Source organism: Centroberyx gerrardi, chromosome 4 (assembly GCF_048128805.1).
Source record: "Centroberyx gerrardi isolate f3 chromosome 4, fCenGer3.hap1.cur.20231027, whole genome shotgun sequence".
NCBI classification, from domain to species: domain Eukaryota; kingdom Metazoa; phylum Chordata; class Actinopteri; order Beryciformes; family Berycidae; genus Centroberyx; species Centroberyx gerrardi.
Window position 1 is genome coordinate 8892177 of NC_136000.1, and position 20557 is coordinate 8912733.

Below are 20557 nucleotides of genomic sequence, written 5' to 3' on the forward strand. Positions count from 1 at the left end.
ACAAATTCTAGAGGTGTTTGATCTTAATTTTGCATGTCTGCTCGCCCACTTGCTAAGCGGACCGCATGGGCAGTGTCTGTGTACGGTCCACGTGGTCTCTTCCCTAATGCCATCCATTACCCGAACAGCAGGCTGTGTGATCGGTGGTTCTCCCACCAGGAGGGGACCTCAGTTCATTACAAGTCATCCAACAGCGGTCGGATCATGGTCTCCTCTATTAATCACTACTTTGGATCACAGATTCCATTCAGCTGCTCAGTTGGCATCAAAGCGCATGCTCTGTGCTCTGTCGCTGACACACACACACACACACACACACACACACACACACACACACACACAAAACATGCCAGTCTAGTTGGTTTATTCTTGGATAATGAGTTCATTATTTGTCTGTGACCTGCTGTTGACCTTTGTGTTTAAATTCTAGACAGAAGTTTCCTGCAGTGTGAGCTTTTGTACCTGGGGAAGATAACACATATGGTGTCTGATATATTTTCTGTTCTAAATTTGTGGTGAATGTGTCTTAGAAGTCTAGAAATAATCTAAGTGTATTTTTGTTTCTCTCTGCTGCTATCTTACATAGTCAAATGAATGCTGTAGTGGTCAGTCAAGAACAATAAACTTCATTCATCAAGCAAAATGCATGTACCAATAACATTGTTAATGATTGTAATGTCAAACATTTAGACAGCAAGTTAGATAGTATTAGTGGGGTAAGAAATGTAACCTTTGCAGTGGCATAGTTGTGTGTATTCATCCCAAACCCCACCCCAAACTTATAGGTAATTCATTAATGAATCCTCTGACTCACCTTTATTGACCTGGAACAATCAGCAGCTGAATTAGTCATTTCCTGTTGAGAAAGGTTGCATCAAACAAACATGCTCTACATTGATTATTAGTTATATCCTACAACTGTGTACATACACCATCCACTCAAATGTGAACAATTGATCAATTTGTTTGATTTTTGGAAATATGGTAACTAAACTAAACTAACTAACTTGGAATTGTGCCTCACATCCTGTTTGCGTGTCTTCGCTGTCAACTTCATTTGTACCACAGCCAAATAACCCTAAATAACTAACCCTAACCCTCAAAATCAGATCCCAGATGCCCCCCCTCCCCTCCTACTCCCTCTGTCAACCCGCCCCTTCCTTCCCTGCTCGGATGCCAGCAGTTTAGGTTATGCTCTGCTTCATTAGCTAGGTGTTCCTTGTTGTTTATCTTCTCACCTGGTTTCTTCTACTTCTTCTTCCTCGTTATCTGCTACATTTATCTATCTCTTCTCTCTCCATCTCTGCCAACTTCGCATCACTCATATCCTCTTAGATTTGTGGGTTGTTTTCAAGGCACTTAGCTTTCTACCACCACTTTCTCTGGCCCCCCCTCCACTACCACCACCACCCCACCATGCCTTCCTTCACATTTCTCTCCTTTGAGCCCAGAGCTCTGTGAACTCTAAATATTTCACTCCTCCATCCTGTCAAGAGCTCGTCCCCATTCTGTCTCTTTTCTAGCTTCCCTGGTTTCCTCTCCTCCTCCAGCTTCAGCTCTAGTCGCATTTTCTCTCTTCCAAAATTTCCTGTCTCTTCTCTCACTTTATAACAAGTGGTTATGCACCAATACTGATATTAGTATGGGGTGTCAGGCCAGTACCAGGCTAAAATAGTGTATATTTATTGGAGAAGTTACCCAAAAGTTTGATACCAAAAAACACATTCATTCATTAAACTCATTAATCAAAGCAAAGGTATTTGATCATTTTACTTTCCTCACACATAGGATGATGGATCTCTCTAATGAAGAAAAATGGATTGTGTTTAAGTCATATTTTGCTCAGCCACCCAAAACTAAGTTTACAATGCTCAGTAAAAGGATTGGAGGGATACTCAATACAGGCCAATAATACATTTAGTTTTCAGAATTGGTATTGGCAGTAAAGACAAACTGTAGGAGTCTTTGTCGTATCAAACATTGTTACTGTTGCATTATCCTTTCATCTCTCATGGTAACAAATTAGTCAGTGCTATCACCTGTATTTATTGAGCAGAGAACATCAGGAAAATGTTTTCTCCTCAAATTAAAATAGCGATTTGTAATGAAACGATTAATTTGCTGATATTTAACTGGTTTGCAACTGGTTTGGAATTGCAAAGATCATTGAAATTGCGTTATATTTCCGATAACATATCCCTAAATTGTTACAAATCATGAATCTGATAAAGCTGCCATTACAATTCATTGTACCAATGTAGTAAAGACACATGCATGTGCGCGGACACACACACACACACACACACACACACACACACACACTGTCTGTGCACACATACAGTACATACCCATGCAGACTCCTAGACTCACACTCCAAACAGACCAGATTTAATGGGTTACATCTGCCCTAACACTTCCAAGTGTCTCACCTTTGCCCTATTCAGCCTATCTTTCCTTTCACCTTTTGTCTTTTTTTTTATCATTCATTTATGACTCTGCCACTTACAGTCTAAGCTGTGAACTTGTCAATCAGTAACTAATTCATACAGTTGATGTATTGGTAGGAGCAACACTCTGAAGAACAAAATATGGATATCTTCACACAGCAGAATTTTTAAGCAATGTTTAAAGTGGTGGCAAAGTGGTGTCAGTGTTACTCCACCTCGTATTCCATCGTTCCATGTTTATCTCAGGTGTTGGCACGTGGTTGTGACTTGGATACAGCTGAACTTCTCCCCCAAGCTACTTCTCTTTCCTTCCCCTCTCTTAAGCTTCCTTTGGTGGTGCTGTGAGGATGTGACAAAATCAAAGTCTACAGAAGGAATGTGGAATGTGAAAAAATGCCTGTGCAGAGCTCTAGTGCTTCAGTGGCAGACGTTAAAGGGATAGTTAGGGTTTTTAATTCATTCAGGGTTCATTAACTGCAAATCATTTCAGTTTTTGAGATGATTTTAGATATTGGAGGAAAAGTGTATCATTAGTTGTTATCAATGCTAGTGGCCAATCAATGGAGCTTAAGAAATTCTCTAAAAAATCTTGGTACTTGGTATGTCTAAATATGATTCCTCAAAAAAAAATTTTTAGTCCCATTAACTTGTACCAGTATTGTTAACTAATGGCTAACAAATGCTAATAACCTTTTTCTCCAGTATCTCAAAAAACAAAATGTATTTGCTGCAAATGTATTTTGGAGGAAGTGAAAGGACAACTATTGACATGGGCTTCTAAAAAACAGAACTATCCCTCTTAGGGTGAACAGTCCAGTAGTTATTTAGTGATCACACATCATGAACCAGTCACACAGGCCATTCAGTCTCCCAAGTCCACAGATCTTTTGTTTTGATTGGCAGAACAGGGGTTAACCCTGCTTTGTTTTCTTTTTTTTTTTCTTTGACTGGAAGCAATGTTATTGGCTAACAGTGGGTGTGCTCTTCAGCGCTGGCAAACACACATCACCTTAGACAGGTGAGAACATTCAGAGAGGGACAAACAGAGGAAGACGAGGAAAAGACGCTTGCAAGAAAAGACTCTTTCATTCTACACAACAGACCAGCCAGCAGCGACTGCTCTCCCAAGAATGTGAATTCACCTGTGCCTTGTATTCAAGCTTTTCAGAGATGGGAAGCTGTGTGAGCCAGTACAGCGGGTAAGCTTGAACTTCGGGCCTTTCCTTTCATCCACCCCTGGTTAACAATACCTGTGACCATCTAGGCCTGTTGACTTAGTAGGGAGGAGAGTTTGTTGAGATTATATGATTTGTGTTTTAGGATTCCTTGTTCATTTCAGCAGTAGAGTTCCCTCAGCAGAGAGCTGAGGAACAGTGAAATGCACTGGGGCAACTTCACGCCGTCTGAACAAGTCAGGTCCTGACATTGAAACGTGTAGCAGCCATAAAGGTATTTATTGTTTCAAGGGCCCCTTAAGGTGTGTATCCACACTGCTTTCCTTTCTTGGATGTTTTGTTCATGTTGGATTATCTAGTGCTGGAGATTGACCTCTTTTTGATTTGGTGCACTTGTCAGTTGAGTAGTTTTGCCTTGATAGTTGGTCATTTAAATATCAGATACTTTAGGGAAAATTGTTTTACATAAAAAGCTTACTCATTCAGCCTAACTGCAGTGTGTGCTGTTTTAGTGCCCAGCTGACAGGCAGTGATTTTGATGAACTTGCATTAATAAGTAAATTTTCAGTAGCATAGATCTGAGTTGTATCCTTGTGTATAATCAGTAAGGTATGTGCGGTTTGATAAAGCCAAGTATTTTCACTTAGCTGGAAACATGCAGAGACAGATGTGCGAAGGAAAGAAGGAACTGAGTTGACACATGATATCAAGTCAGGCCACAAACTAATTTTTTTCCATTTTTTTCAAACCTTCTGCATGTCGTTATATCCAACTGTATGCTGTTTTGTTTCCTCTCTGTTTTTATGCCTTCCTCTTTTCAGAGTTTACTTACTCTGTCTGTGTTTTCAAGTTGGCCCACAGAACCACTGATGGGGACTTTATATCAGCTGTCTACAGCTGACAAGCTTGCAAGCGCTAAAGTAATCCAGTATGGCAACTTGAAAGCTATTGATCGATTCTCTTAAAAAGAGAGAGACAGAGAGCTCACAGCCTACAAAGACTAATCATAAACATGTCAGATTTGATGCTTTCCTCAGAGACAGTGCCCTAGGGTAGAGACACAAAAGCAATTGGTTGTTTTCCTAAATGCGGTGCTCAGTTTTCTAAAGAAACATGGTCAAAATATTGCCTATTGGTATTCCTCTTAAAGGACATCACAGCTTTCATATGAAAACGTTGGGTGTACAAAATTCCAGTTTATTAGCAAATAAGAAAAATTGCTATTTTCAGATTAGGACCCATTGTATTTAAAAAGCTACAAGGGGGTTTGATTGCATTTTCCTTTGCCCAAGGGTCATGAAACTCACTCAATATATGAATCACCATCTACACTTTCAAATAACATAAGAAAATGGAAATCACCTAAATATGACTTCCAAGTATTTACGCAGGGTCTGTCCCAGGGGTTACTTGGCATTGACAGTCATCTTTAAAGGGAAAACTGGATAAAAAAAAATCTTATTTCTCTATATTTGTTATAAACCTTTTTTTCTCTGTTGATGATGCATACATGTTCCAGGGACATAGGATAAGGATTGTTTTACCTTTTTGACTGTCTTGCTTCACTTTCACTCCTTATTATTGGTTAATACTAATGTTGGTGATGCAGGAATTTCAGCTTATTTTACTGTTGCACTTGTTATAGGTCAGTCTGGATAGCACGTCTGCTAAATGCCTAAAATGATAATTCCGAGAAAAGTCTTTAATATTTTATATGAATATTCCAGGGACACAGGAAAGTTTTAGCACTGTTTTGACCACTGTTTCATCCCTTACACTTATTACTACTGGCTTGTAATTGGTCAGCTTGTTGGTGAGAGAGGAATTTCATCTTATTCTATATACTTGGTACTGTAAGAGTGTGTGCTAAATGACTAAAATATTAAATTGGACTAAGGTCTGCTTTAAGCTCTGTCCCTGTCTCTTGGGCTGTAGTTTTACGTGACGGGAATTTCTGACCATAACAGCATGAATCATTATTCTTGTTGGGAACCTGTATAGAGGAAATGACACATTTTATACCAGTGTAAAACAGACGTGCATCATTCCCAGCCTGCTTACTGTTTTAACTGGTATTTCTGCTTTATTATGCGGTATACAGTGGAAAGACGGGAAAGGTAGCAGAGCAGAAGAGATAACATGCGTCAGAGGTCATGAGCCAAATTCAAAACCACAGAGTTGCGAGTAAATTTGTGAGTCACCACAAGACCAACCTTTTGAAATTTGGTGAGGAATTAATGGCAGTGAGAGCCAATAGCATCAGGGCTAGAGAGCAGGTATTACATGTATTACAATGGGGGTTTATATGTACGGTAGTATTGAATGTAACCCAACCTGGGTGGCCACAACACAGGTGGCCTCGGGCAGCCGTATCTCACACAGGTCACATTGAAAGGCTGAGGTTGAACTGTTATCAGATCAGTTGCACTGGTCAGGGGTCAGTAACCAGGTCATTTTGAGCATCTTATTTACAGGCAGACTGATCCCAGATGGCTCTTGATGAAATACCAGCTGTTGGGGGTTATTCTTGGAAGCAGGGTAACACGGTTAGGCAGACGACTGTGAAAAAGATTCGGCTACATCTTGATGGTTTTGTCAACCTTTATTCATCCAGGTAAAGGCTTTGCTGAACACACATGTTCAACTCTGTTTGTACATTCTCACACATGCAACCACAGTTTGATGCTGCTGGCCACGTAGCTGCTCTTCTGGAACACTTCTTTTTCTGTAAAATTAAACTTTGCTTATGGGACTATGAACGTCGGTCAGTCATGCATACCATCACTAATTGTGAGCAAAAATTCAGAAGTTGATTTGTTTGTTTCTTTTTCTTTTTCTGGCTAAGTGGGTTATTCTGCGTCCTGGAAAGCCCCTCCACACACACACACACACACAAACACACACCCTCCACACACACAACCAATCAGTAGGACAATATTAGGCATGTAAACTCTTGATCGCGTTACTTATCGTAGTTGAACTCTTGTCCACAAGTGCCAACATTGTTTTCAATATCTGTTAGATTATATTTGTGTTCAGGATAAAAGTTTATTTACACCATTTAAATTCATTTAAACTGATTAAAATAGATTATCTACTTAAAGTGTTGTCAGTGACTAGGATATTTGTTTTTTAGATTTTTTTCTTCTTTATTTTGCATTTTTGCCTTTATTTGATAGAGCGAAACAGGACACCTGTTAGTGACTATGTTTACTGTACTTGGAGTTATTTTAAGTTCCAAATGAACAAAATTCATAATAGTCATATAGTAATGTGGCATATATGGAACTTAAGTGATTGTGATTTGAAGCACATAAGCCAATGCAGTGTTCTTCCTCAGTGCAGTTGGACAGAAAATCAAATCCAGTTGCAGTCTCCATTTAAATGTGCTGTAGGTGATTATTTTATCATTTGTTTTTAGAAGAAAGATGCTTTGCACTGAGTCTATTTTGGACTGAAGTGTCATCCGTAGGGGCCTGTGTGTGACGAGATCCACCTGCTACATTTCAATATTCCATTGCTGACAATTATTTTGTTCCAGAAAATGGATAGAAAACAGCAGAGTGGTCTATTAGTTGCAGACAGCCTTCACTGTAATGGTTTCAATCTATATTCAACATAACCTGCTCTGTATTTCAGCTGGCTTTATAACCATGTCAGACACGGTGAAAAGAATTTCTCCACACTGTGTCAATCCTTGGCATATTGTAACAGGCAGTGTTTTACAGGATAATAACATGGTGATGCACACGGGCCTCATGGGTAATTGTCGTGCTGTCACTTCCTTAAGAAGATAGACACGCGGCAGTTAGCCTGTCCAACTATAGCGTCTCTGGAAGCAGGAAGCTATACTGTATGTGACAACTGAGTCTCTCATAGCATCCCCAATGCCTTCACACTGTAATTAGTCTCAGTCTGTGCCGTTTCAAATCCCTCAGCGATAACATACTCTGAGTAACCTTAAGATATGACCCAGATTTCCAGTGCGCAGAGCTCCACTGGGGCCCTGCCTCTTATGTTGGTTATGATGGTATGACATCCTGTCGTAATGGGGGACATTATTTAATCTGCTGTGAGTCATTCTGAGGAGCAGCGTTATACATGTAATGGAGACATAAAATAGAGCAAGTCATAAAGAGCAGGACAGGCACAGCGCTACATAACGTTCCACGCTCCATAATGTTCACATAAAATTCGTGGAAGTGACGGATGGCAGCTTTGCATCATTGCTGCGTCGCTTTGAATAGTCGTCAGTCAACACACAAGGGAATCATAATTGTGTTTTTGTTTTGTTTTCTAATTCATTAATCTATCTAGTTGAGCTTCACGGTTCATCAATTTATCCTTCAGTGCTGTAGACAAGCAACAGAATGCTTTAATACACTTCCAGGCCTTTGTCAGGGATCTCATTAAAAAAATAAGCTAAGTAACACATTGAAGTCTGCCACCTCATTATCGCACCTTTTCAACAGTCTGCTGCGGCGGCTCCAGACAAATTCGTCTCCCCTCTGTTAACGCCCTAAATCGTAGCCACCCACTGTCACAGAGGCATCTTAAAACAATTTTAACTGGCACGGTTGTGACATGGTCCCTCCTTTGCCTCCTTTAACCTTCCTGGAGGCAATGTATGTCTAGTTGCATTTGAAACACATCAGACTTCAAAAGACCCCCACCTACGGCTATGCTTACTCAACTTCAGCTCTTGCTGAGAAGGAAGTGCTATTCCACTGATGAACTGAACGATGAGACTGGTGCTTTTGAATGAACTGAACATATGAAAACATTGTATGTGTTTTATTCATATCCTGTGATATGTTAGATACAGTATCTTTATCAGACAGAATGAACAGTGATAGATACAACTCCTTATCAAAAGCAGCTCCTTTATCAGCCATAAACAATATGGTCTCCCTTACTGCAATACATCTCACTAATTTTTACAAACAGTTATTTTATTTTCATTTAAAATTAAACTTTGCCACCAACAGAATATGGAACGAACACAAAAAGGTGGGGAAAAAAGATGAAAAATAAAAGGAAGAAAGGAAGAATAAATAAAAATAATTTAATTACACTGCTAATAGAGCACATAGTGCACATTTTAATAGCTAAATGAGACATCTCTTTCTCCCTCTCTCTGTGTGTGCTGTCATCTGCAGCCAGGTACCAGTCAGTGCCAGCGATGCCAGGGATCGGGAGCTGCCCGGTGCCGCCTCCCTGCCTGCCAAGCTGAATCTGGGGCTGGGGCTTGGGGAGGGGGAGGACGGCCATGCCAGCCCTGTTGCCACCCCAGCCTCGGCCAGCGAGGGCAGCGCCAGCCTCGGGGAGCCGGAGGAGGACGGGAGCCACTCCCATCACTCCCACTCTCCCGCCTCCAGCTCCTGCAGCGCCACCTACAGCAACCTCGGTAAGAACCGCAGACGCAAGATGACTGGTCGGTTTGTTGAGCTTGTATATGTGTGTCCTGTAGATGGCTTCCGCTGAACTAAAGCTTCAAATAAATACTTTAAAACAGTTATTTGTGCTGGCAAGGCAAGTAGAAGCACCATGAAGTCGGCAAGCTTTTAATGAAAAGAGAAAATGAGCATGTCTACCCATGAGGGGACAAGTGTGTATTGCTGCCACATGCCGTTCAAAGTTAGCCATCTAACTTTTGGCTACTGTTGAAATATACTGGCTGATTCTAGTAAATCATATTATTGGACTAAAGCAGGATTAGTGGTTTTTCATATCTTATAGAGCAGCAAGAGCCTATCTACAAAATTATTTATACACAGCGGAACCTGTTACTGTACATGGCCGGTATTAGCATCCTGTGGCATTTCATACTGTCTCTATGACTTTGATGTAGCTGCTCATGTGCTCAAGAGTGTAGAGTCCTGTGCACAGCTTGAGCTCTTAGATGTGCTTGCAAAGTGCAGGATAGAAGTCTGATGGCTCAGAGTAACTGTGCAGCGAATCTACAGTTACGTAAGTTTTCACACCTCAACTAAAGACGGTAAGTTGAACTGCTGTATATACTCAAAGACAGTAGAGGTCCTTTCATGTGATACATAACAATTACACATTAAATGATTCACATTAACGATACAGCTGCTAGTACTGTGTGTTAGCTGCTCAAAAAAAGCCCAAAACAGACATGGTGTGGCTCTGTAGGAAGGTTCCAGTCAGCATTGCTGTCAGAGTGACTTTAGTCAGCGGATGAATATCGCCAGGATCTGTCGCGCTTCGGTGTGTGCGCTTCACTTCACTCCTAAAAGGTCGATTTTACGTTTCTCAGGCAACGGCACACCTCCTCATGTGACCAGATGTAATTTATTCCCTGCCAAAACAGCTGGAGCACAAAATCTCGACATGTCTTGTCACCCACAGCCTGCAACTTTGATTGGAAATAACTCCTTTAATTTTCAGATAGAGCCTGGCCATGCTTGGCCACGCGCAGATTTGAAGTCTGCTTAAGGATGAACAGCAGAGATGGAGCTGTGGTTGGCGCCCATGTTTGTGCAGCTGCTTCTAGCCTTTTTGGCCCGGGATCAAATCGCATCAGGGCCGTTTCTTCTTGACAAATTATATTGGACATGCAGAATTGTGTTTTGAAACATTCAACTCCAATGGATCACTTATTCACCAAATAAACCAACAGATCACCCCTTTCTTTCTTTTTCTCACTCTCATCCATATCTTATCCTCTTTGTCTTCCTCTCTCTCTTTGTCTTTGTCTCTTTCTCTCTTCCTCTTGCACTCTCTCTAATATTCATGTGTGATATGATTGGTCAGTTTGGAGCCCGTTCAGGCCTCGTTGACTGGCAGTGACTTATTGGCAATTCATCGTGAGACTTTGTTGCACAGTACCTTCAGAGGCTTGTAGAATAGACCAGGCATTTGCAGGCTGAAGCCAGCGAGGGGAGGAAGAGGTAGGCACAGCTGCACAGCGCATAGCCAGGCACTTTAAACATGAGGCTCTCTGTGTGTGGGAAAGGATCTCGCTGTGATCAAGTGGTCTGTGTGAGAGAAAGAGATAGAAACAGAGGGATGGAGTGCAGCGTGTGGGTTTCTCCTATTTGTGGAGCACTGGTAAGCAGATTGTGCGAAACTGAGGTGTGTCAGTGCGTGTGCGTGCTTGCGTGTGTGGTTGTGTGAGGAGTAAAACGTTTGAGTGAGCATCTGTTTGTGTGTCCATCTTGGTTAAGGGTTCATCAGAGAAAGTGTTTGTCTGTGTGCGTGTGTCAGCGCAGCTCTAATTAGTCTTTTTGCAGAAGTATGTGCGGACTGGGAATGCTGCTGGTACGTATCTGTCAGGCCGAGAATGCGTGCTGGATCTTGTGTCTGGATGTATCCTGAATGTGCTAAAAGCTCCCTGGGTGATGCGTGATGAGCAGCCTGCACCCTAATTCCACCCTGCTGCACACTGCTAATGAGGGACAAGGCAGGAGTGTGTGTGTTATGTTTGTGTGTAGAGAGCGAGGTGTGTGTTTGTCTGCCTGCGAGCATCATACTGTTTATGTGTGGAAGGGTGTTTATGGGCTGCATGCTTAACACACACACACACACACACACACACACACATACACACAAAGCTCGGTCTAAGCCAGCCCAGGTCTAGTGCCGGACCCAGGATGTCAATGGTCTAGGCCAGTGAAGAAGAATGATCTTCCCTTGTCAGAGGAGGCCTAGAGACTGAAAACTATTTAGTATTTCATAAGAAAAAAAAGCAGAAAATCAGAAAAAATAGACACGATAATAAATTGGTATAGTAGAAATATGCTTTTTTCCTATCCCATAAATCATCTCACCACCCCCCCAAAATTATCCCGTGACCATCCGGGGGCTCCGGACCCCCAGGTTGAAAACCACTGGTCTAGGCATTGCTGGGCTTTGCTAGACTGTGTGCTGGCCTATGCCATGCCATGCCATGCCATGCCATGCCATGCTAGTGCAATGCAGCTTTTCCATCCTGTGCAATAGAAAGTCAGCCGCTATCAAAGTTGCGGACGCTCATCTCTCTCTGTGTTTCTCACTCTCCCTCCCTCTCTCTCTCTCTCTCTCTCTCTCTCTCTCTCTCTCTCTGTCTCTGATATCCACTTGTGACTCTCACTGTTTCTCCCTCTCTTTCTCTCACTCACCTCTCGCACACAGTTACACACTCTGCTCACACATTTGAGCAGAGACGCGCGTTCACATTGCAAGCAAAAGTGCCTCTCTCTCACTCTCACTCACTTATACTCACTCACACTCTCTACACACACACACACACACACGCAGACACACACACACTTCAGTCTTAATCAGAGCGTCAGGCAGGAGGAGGCAGAGCGCTGCTTGCTGCCTAACTAAAGAGAGGATGCTCCAGTAGTGGTGGGGGCGTTCAGCCTGCCTGTTGGCACCAGTGGCGCAGTAGGGACTCTCAGGAGGGAAACGGCATGCGGCATTAACTTGTTTACCTGAAAACTTTGAGGCGTTAGTGGAACTGAGGTAGGCTCGTTTATCCTCCGTTTTTCCTCTTTTTCTCTCTCTGTATTTCTCTATTTCTTTGTCTGTTTTATCTCATTGCGCAGTCCTTTGTCTCTCTGTCATCTGCTCACCTCTTCACCTCTCTCTCTGTCTCTCTCTCTCACTTTTTCTCTCTTTCTCTGTCACTTCCCTCACTTTCACCGCCTCCAGCCACCCACTCCGCCGCTCTCACTTCATTCCACCCCTCTGTTCCTCTTTCCTCTACCCACCTCCCCCATCAGCTCCTCTTGTTGCGGCGTCGGGAGCCTGACTCGTTTTATTGCGGCAGGATGGCTGAATATTAATCACTCCGCTACGGTCCCTTGGTCTCCTCACAAACAAATGTGAGAAAAAAACAGAGTTACTGCAATTGTGAATGTAGCTTGTCCTAAAATGGAATTGTGAATATGAAATCCGGCCGGTAACTAATGGAAATCAGGGTTGAGATCAGTTCATTTTTGATTCAATCGGTATAGGTTGTAAGTTGATTTTATTTCAAATTAGAAAAATCAAAAATATTTCTTATATCCAGTCTTTGAGTAGATGATTGACAATGAATACTGTATAATTTGTAAGTAAGTTGTAGTTTCAATTTATATTATAAATATATTTGAATTGAAACGGTTGAACCCAACCCTGCTGGAAATCTCTGTACCAGAAACCAGCTGTTTTTGCTGATCAGATTTTGAACGAGGAAATGGAAAGCAATAGCGACAGAGTTACCAAAGACACGGTTTTGAATTCTAGAGGAGAAGAAAATGCAATTATCTTTCTAATCCTGAGCAGATTAGGGAGGGATTGGGACTCCAGGCTGGAGAGTGTCAGGTCAAAGGAACTTTAGTTGGCTCTGACCTGTTACTAACCCCAGAGGATGCTTCAGGACATGTTAACCCCTCCCTCTCTGTAAAGGAGCTGTCACTTTAAAGTTATAATCCATCATATTTTCATATAAATGTCTGTTTTGCTACTCTCTCGCCGACTGATATAACACAATAGTGATTCAACTTTTACCCTTTGCATGAAACCTTTTACATTTGCTGTTGTAGACAGTAGGAGTGTAGTGTCAGAAGGTTTTTCCCCGGGAAAAATCCTGCACAGGAAGTGGCTGCCAGAAACATAAAAGAGACGTTTTATGTTTCTGGCAGCAGCACCAGCAGTTTATTTTCAATAAAGAGAAGAAGAACTTGGTAGTTGGCATGAGCAGCGATAGCCACCATGGCTGCCTTTTCAGGGACAGAAGTGACATTTTTGCTTTTTTCGGCTTTCTTCTTCACCATGTACCTGTCACATTGTCTTGTCAGTATTCCTCATCAGAGCCAATGGGTATGTTCAGAAAAGTCCTAATACAGGAATTTTCCCCCACATTATAACTGTTGCCTAGTGAAGAAAAAATGGGAGATTCAATTTCAAAATGTGATTGTATTCCTTCAGAGGGATCTAATGAGATTGTGGCACTCTGCACAGTTATTATCTTTTAATAACTGAAAATGAAGTTGAAATGTTGACATCTCGTCATGTTGGGTATGTTGCAAGGCCATATGACATTTATCATGGAGTGGTACTGGTCTCAGTAGCAAAGGATCCCATAATCTGAAAGCATTCCCTTACATTTCTAGAAACAAGAGAGAAAAATATTGATGACAGCAGAAACGTGTTAATCCAAACACCCTTCAGCAATGGAGGCCGATTGGGAGAATTTAATATAACATTGAAATCTAGTGAAATGCTACAATGAATAAGAACCGCACATGCACATGTTCTGAAAATTTGCCCTGTAATGTTGAGTTAATGGGGTTTCAGCTGTATATCAGTAAGGAAATTTCAGCAATTAAGAACACTAAATACTGTGGTGTAGCTGTGTTTTCACCATGTTGTGGTTGGATGCTGTGTCATAACTTACAGTCACATAGTCCATCTGCATTCATTGCTTGAATGCAATGCTCATAGTGCATCCCTCACAAATATGCATACACACCTGTTTTGTATACTAGTGAGAACCTTCTACATTAATGCCCTAACCTAACCTTAAACCTTCTACTGCCTGATTAACCTTAACCTTTAACCCTTATGCTAAGCCCAAAATAGTCCTTTTTCTAAGTGAGGAATCACTTCACAAGAAAATCCTTGTTTTCTTATATGACGATTGCAAAATAGCAAAGTATAGCATTAATACAGACACACGCACATATAAATATACATATATATATATATATTCGGCAGAGCAGTGCTGGGGAGGAGGACTCCCTCCTGAGCTGATTTTAGTAGTCCGTCCAAGAATCCAGCCTCAGGTCACCTTGCTATGAAAAGACACATCGCAGTATAAACTGGATCTTAACACTCTTAGATCAGCGACATTTTAGTTATTCCTTTTCACCTTATTAATATCAGTTAGGAAGTGATATTTCAGTCTAAGAATTTCTTTCTTTTCTTCTGCCATTTTTTTAAACTGAGATTCAAAAAAAAACTTCTCTCTTTCTTCATTCACTTGCAAACCTTGTCGTTTTATACCTGATTTCTGAAATCAGAGGCAAGCATGTGTGTTGAAGTCATGCATAATGCAATATCTCTGCTATTCAAAGATGTTTTTGTTTTTGTAGCTTGTAATTTGGATTTCTGTTTTGTTTTGTTGTTTGTTTTAAGGCAATATGTTCTTAAAAGCCCCTTGGGGTTTTTATCTCCCTTGTGCAGATTGTGCCTCTATGTATTGTAACTGTGCAAAAAACCTTAAATTTAGACTAAACTTAATCCATTTTAAATGTAAATGTGTGGTGCTTGAGTTGGACATGACTTGGCACACAACATAATGTTTTCAAAGTGAGTTAGTCTCTTACGTAATAAGTTAAGTCATAAGAACTTTGCCGCAGCAGAAGATCCCTACAACTGGATGAGGGGAGCGGTTGTTTTCTTAGATGGATTACCACAGATTGGTGGAGAAACACATTAAACACATTCGTTCTAGGCGGGATTAACAAGACTCATTTACTTTATCCGAACTGCTCTTTCTTAAGGCTCTTAAAGATGATGGCAATGTGGGCTACACGTGAGTAGTTACTCAGACTCATTTAATGAGGAAATGCTATTAAAATTTGACTGATGCTGTGTTGTTTCCAATGAATGACACATTCGTATTGTGCAGAATCAAACACGCTCTACCAGCAGCTAGCTCTACCTTTGGGGAAAAAAACTAATTTGGCAGAAGATGTGACTTTGAAAGGCATCGTCTTGTAATAGTCGCCTGCTTCTTATCACGATCTTCCAAGAAATTGGGGAATTCCCTGGCGAGTTAATGAAGGCTCAGCAGTAGGGTTGTGTGACCTTGTGCGTGTCTGCTTGGTTAAAACTAACAGGCTATTTCATTCCCATCATACAAACAGCACGACCCTTTGTTCTCTTCATCTTATCAGACACTCGTCCCTGACCCATCTATCTCTCTGGTCCTCACCCCCCCCTCAAACCCCTACCACCACCATCCCAAAAAATAAGGTCACTCCAACCCACTGACAAAATCGCTCTCCATGCTGCCTCTTTAAGCCTCCCTGCAGGACAGGCAGATTGAGTCGGGCAGCTGGATGGTTGGAAGGACCTCTGCCCAGCTGTCCTGCTCTCCTCGGGGCCTTCGGCTCCGTCACGTGCCGCAGCACACAGCCTCGTGTTATCCTCTCCTCTTCTCTGGGCTCCTGAGAGGCATGAAGCCAGTAGGCGGGCGGGTGGACAGGCCATGTGGGAGAAACAAGTGCCTCTCACTGCTGGGAGGAGCTGGAGGCGTAACAGGCTTGATTGTTTTGTGCCGCAGTTGTTATCTTTGCCCGTTTTACCTGCTATGAATTCTTTGTGAGGCTGAGATGCGGTGATAGTTGTAAATCACCTTTTAAATTGTTTTACAGGTGCTTTTTTCCAGACCCGGTTAAGGGTTAAAGGTGTACTAGGCAAGTTTATTATGCAAAAATACACCGGTCTTATCAGTCTAAATCGTCCCATCCCCCCTAATTGAAACCCCGTACATTTGCCCTTTTTGCCCAAATGATTTTTGATTAGTGTCAGGTCAAAAGTTGCAAGTGAAATCCAAAACTGTCTCCTAAACAGCAGCGAGGAAACACTCCAGAGAAAGCTAGACTGACCAACATCAGATATTTTGCCTCTGTCATCCCTTTGGTATAAAGCCATCTGTATAGCTTTAAAATGCATTTAAGCCAGTTTTACAGAGTGCAGTAGCTTGAGCACACTTCCAGTTTGAATGACATTGATTTTTATTTAGAGGATAAACACGCTGTGATCTTCCCTTTCCCCCAGGTCAATCCAGAGCCAACATGATCCCACTGAAACAGCCGCGGAACATCAAAGCGTCCGACGATACCCTGGCCTCCATCGACCTGGACGGCCTCGCCGAGCAGCCGCCCCCTAAGGCCACGCCGCCGCCGCTCCCCAAGAAGGCCGTCCCCCGCTCCAGTACAGAGCCGAGCCTGGGAGGCAAGGAGCCGCTCCAGGGGCCGCTGAGACCCCGGGCCGAGGCCAAACCCGGTGGCACCAACCTGAGCGTAGCCAACCCCCTCTACGACCTGGACTCCACCTGGGAGACGGCCAGCCAGAGCTCCTCGCTCAGCTCTGAGCCCCACCGAGTGCACGACCAAGAGAGCGGTGACTCCCTGGAGAGGCCCGCCGCAGCCACCGCCACCGCCACCAACAAGACCCGTCCGGCTAACAGCATGTCCAACCTGGTTTCCCAACCCGCCGCTGCACCCACCGCCACCACCGGCAGGGAGAGGAGGGGCTACCGGAGCGCAGAGTCTCTGGCCGGAAGGGCTCGGACTACAGGTAGAGGCGCCGCTGCCGGAGCGGGAGGCGGCTCCAAGCCCCAGCGGGCCGCTCTCTACAGGGGCATGGACAGCTGGGAGGAGGTGGTGGGGAGGATTCGGGGGCTCCACACCGACACGCTGCGGAAGCTGGCAGCCAAGTGCGAGGACCGCTTCATGGCCGGCCAGAAGGACCACCTGCGATTCGGCACCGACAGCTGGTCCCACTTCCGGCTGACCACTGGGAAACCGTGCTGCGAGGCGGGGGACGCCGTGTACTACACAGCTTCCTACGCCAAGGACCCACTGGTCAACTACGCCATCAAGGTGAGACGTCGGCGACCTTTGAACCTGTTTCCGTTTACTGATCTGTTCTGCCCACTGATCTGAAAAAAATTGTTGCTTGTATCATTTTCCAAATGTATACTAACATCCAAATTGACCTCTTTAGATCACTGTGCATATTAAAATCCAATACTTTATTGCAAATACTGATGTGATGTCAGCTTGTAACTTTCCAGAAAATAAGTCACGCAAATGAAGGCAGATATTTAAAAACAAATAATTGAGTAATTACGGCTTATTCGTTGCCTGAAAAGAGGCAGCTAGAGTAGAACATGATATGTTGATATTTTCCATTGCCAGAAAGAGGCCATTATAGTGAAAAACACGCCACATGTTGTTTTGTTGTCCTGGGTGATGTAATTTAAATCCGTATAGCCTACTGAAATTTACCACATCAAAACTTTTATGCTTACTTATCCTGCCACGTTGTATCTATGAAACACGAGATCATGCGCCCTTGAATCTTTTTATCTAGTATCCAGAAATTGTATCAAAACAAGCTGTGTGACATTTTGAAGGCAGATGAAATGCTCTGAAGTGAGGAGAGTTCTCTAAAACGTTTCAACATTCAGACGATTTGTGCGTCTGACTTTCATTGTAGCATTTCGATGGATGTGACAGAGAATGGTAATGGACCATCTCTCTATGGCTTGAGTCCTGTGCATGGCTATAATGAGAGTTAGTTTACTTTTAATAATTTATTCATAAAATGCACTTTATTTAATGTGATACTAAATGCCATAAATGGTCCTTCATTCATTAAATTTAATATTTCAAATGCTCAAACTTTGTAGGGCCTTTAAACTTAAGAGAAACAAGTTTGTCCCTCTCTCTGGTAAAAGTATTCAAAGTTTTCACCCAAAAACAACCCATTTTATACGCATTTTAGGCCTGACCTCAAAAGCAAGCAATTTTAAGTCATGAAAATATTGCCAGGAACCACTTATTATTTATCAGCTAGATCCTTCAGATGTTGCACTAATTGGAGTCCTTGCTCTGCGTTCTTATTGCAGTGAAGGATGAATATTTTTTCGATAATTTTGGAGTGCGGCGGTTATCGTCCCTGCAGTGGTTCTTCGCTCCCGTTTATGAAATCCTTGGATTGTGTTTTGGGGTTGTGAAAGCTCCTCCCACTCGCTCACTCTCACCCAATCAGCTCAAGCAGACGGAGGCGTGTTTGTGTTGAATTATTGGCACTTTAACTGAGGCTCCTAAGGGCCTAACCTTGTTCAATAAAACCCTCACTACAGAGTGCGAGGGGTGTGTGTGTGTGTGTGTGTGTGTGTGTGTGTGTGTGTGTGTGTGTGTGTGTGTGTGTGTGTGTGTGTGTGCGTGTGCGTGTGTGCGTGCGTGCCGGAAGAGTTCTGAAGCTCAACACAAAGCAGATATAGATGAAGGTTGCATTATTTACAGGATGTGAAACTCTCTGCGCTCCTCAGCACTTCAAAGCTTCGCCTTCATATTAACAGCAGGCTCAAGAGAAAGTCTTGTTTTTCACGATGCTCAGCTATAAATAAGGCAACCAGGAGCAGCATTACGCAAACAGAGCCCCAACTTCCCAATTAAAGTTCCCCAACTCCCCATTTTAATGTGGCCCAGTTGTGTGCCTGCCCGCCATTTGCACCTCCCTCCCTCCTTAACCCGTAGCTAAAGTTGATCCTTCCGAGTATGAGATTTTATATGCCATAAATTTTTTAATAGGGTGATAATTATTCATAATCCACCTTTAGCAGATCTGTGTGAATTCTCCATTCTCCGAGGAATTCCGTGAATTCATGAGTTCTGTACGTGTTAAAGCATTGTAATATCTCTGAAATGTTAGCATGAATGAATGGAGAGGGAACAATAAATGAAGCTCATTGTGAAGAGCCCATTATCATGGAGCTGTGTGTTGCGCCCCACTGTAGTGCTTTCAAAATATGGCGTCTAAACAGCGGAAAAAAGCCTCTAAATATCTCTCCAAGGTGGTTTAGCTAGAAAATGATCAGTTGGCAGCTATAGCAACAGAGCCAACATGCCCAAGCAAACATCCACCGGACATACACATTCCTAGATAGTTACAGACTGCATGTAAAAGGAATGCAGAGATCCTCACACTCGATCACTACTTCATAAAAAGTCCTTAAATCATGCCAGAAACCACCAAGGTTAGAGTCAGGCTTACTAAAACTACTGAACTCATTTGATGTGCAAATCATTGAGATGTAAGCAGTATTTAAGGAGCATACCTTTAAAACATGATTCCACTCATGTGAAACAGTGTGAAACAAATCAAGTGTGCTGCTCAAAATAGATGGAGATACACACTGAGGTCATACGTACAGTATCTTTAGCAGTTTTCAAAGGATTGATAGATGGTTGTGACAGTTTATGCAAATCATGAATCCAAGACATAAATTAAATGAACAACATAAAAGTCCCTTTTGTTTCCAGAGAGATCAGTTCATATCCTCTGCTCTATTTAAAATCTTTTCTGAAATACAAAATATCACAATGCACCCATCAGTCAAAAGTCAAAATCAGACATCATAGCAAGATATACTTTCCTAATATTATGTATGTTTTGATTCACTACATTGATGTAACATTCTCTCTAATTAACACATTCATTTTCTAAACTTTTCACAGCTAAACAGCTATTGGTTTTACATGTATTTTGAGGCAGTGAGAAGTTTTCTTACGTTGATAATGTCAACTAATATTGAAGTAAAGCAGGCATGTATTTCATGTTATGATGAAAAAAGCTCATTTTTCACATATACAGGAGGTCAAACTCTTTAAGGGTCTGTCCAATGATATCTGAAATCTATATGGCCAAATAAACTCTGGATTACAGCTGAAAAATGTTGAAAATTGTTCAACCAAAAAAAAAAAAACCGCTCAGGGGTTAATATGTCGCCCTTCTTCCCTTTGTTAGTATTCAGCTGACTCTTGTGCGAGCTGCAGAGAGCGGCCCTATCCTTGACTGGGAGAGAGCGAGGCTTCTCCTCTCTGTGCTGTGATCAAAGTGAAGGAAGACAGAGAGCTGCAGAGGCTGTCACTGTGGTTTAGGAAACCGAGACTCGCTCCCACCAATGTCTGTGACAGCCTGGACTCTGCTCTCGGTTTCTCTCAGCTCCGCATAAGATCAATGGCATGAGCTTTAATGCCCATGTGATGAGAGAGAGAAACGGAGTGGGAGAGAGATTTGAATCAGAAAACAGCTTTGATTTCTCTGCTCTCATGTGCATGCTCTGCAAATTCTGTTGAGATAGTGTATTTTTTTTTTCTTGAAGTGCTGTTCTTTTAAGTCTTCCATGCGGCAATCCAA

The 20557-nt window shown here is 42.5% G+C and overlaps 1 protein-coding gene across 2 annotated transcripts in view; it reads left to right on the top strand.

The window, feature by feature from the left end:
* The window catches only part of peak1 (pseudopodium-enriched atypical kinase 1), a 120165-nt gene that overhangs the window by 94216 nt on the left and 5392 nt on the right, over positions 1 to 20557 (top strand). For both annotated transcript variants that reach the window (XM_078282954.1, XM_078282955.1), the window contains 2 exons: positions 8782 to 9029; positions 16403 to 17229. In XM_078282954.1, coding sequence (XP_078139080.1) covers positions 8782 to 9029; positions 16403 to 17229 — 1075 coding nt within the window. The remainder of the gene's footprint in view (positions 1 to 8781; positions 9030 to 16402; positions 17230 to 20557) is intronic.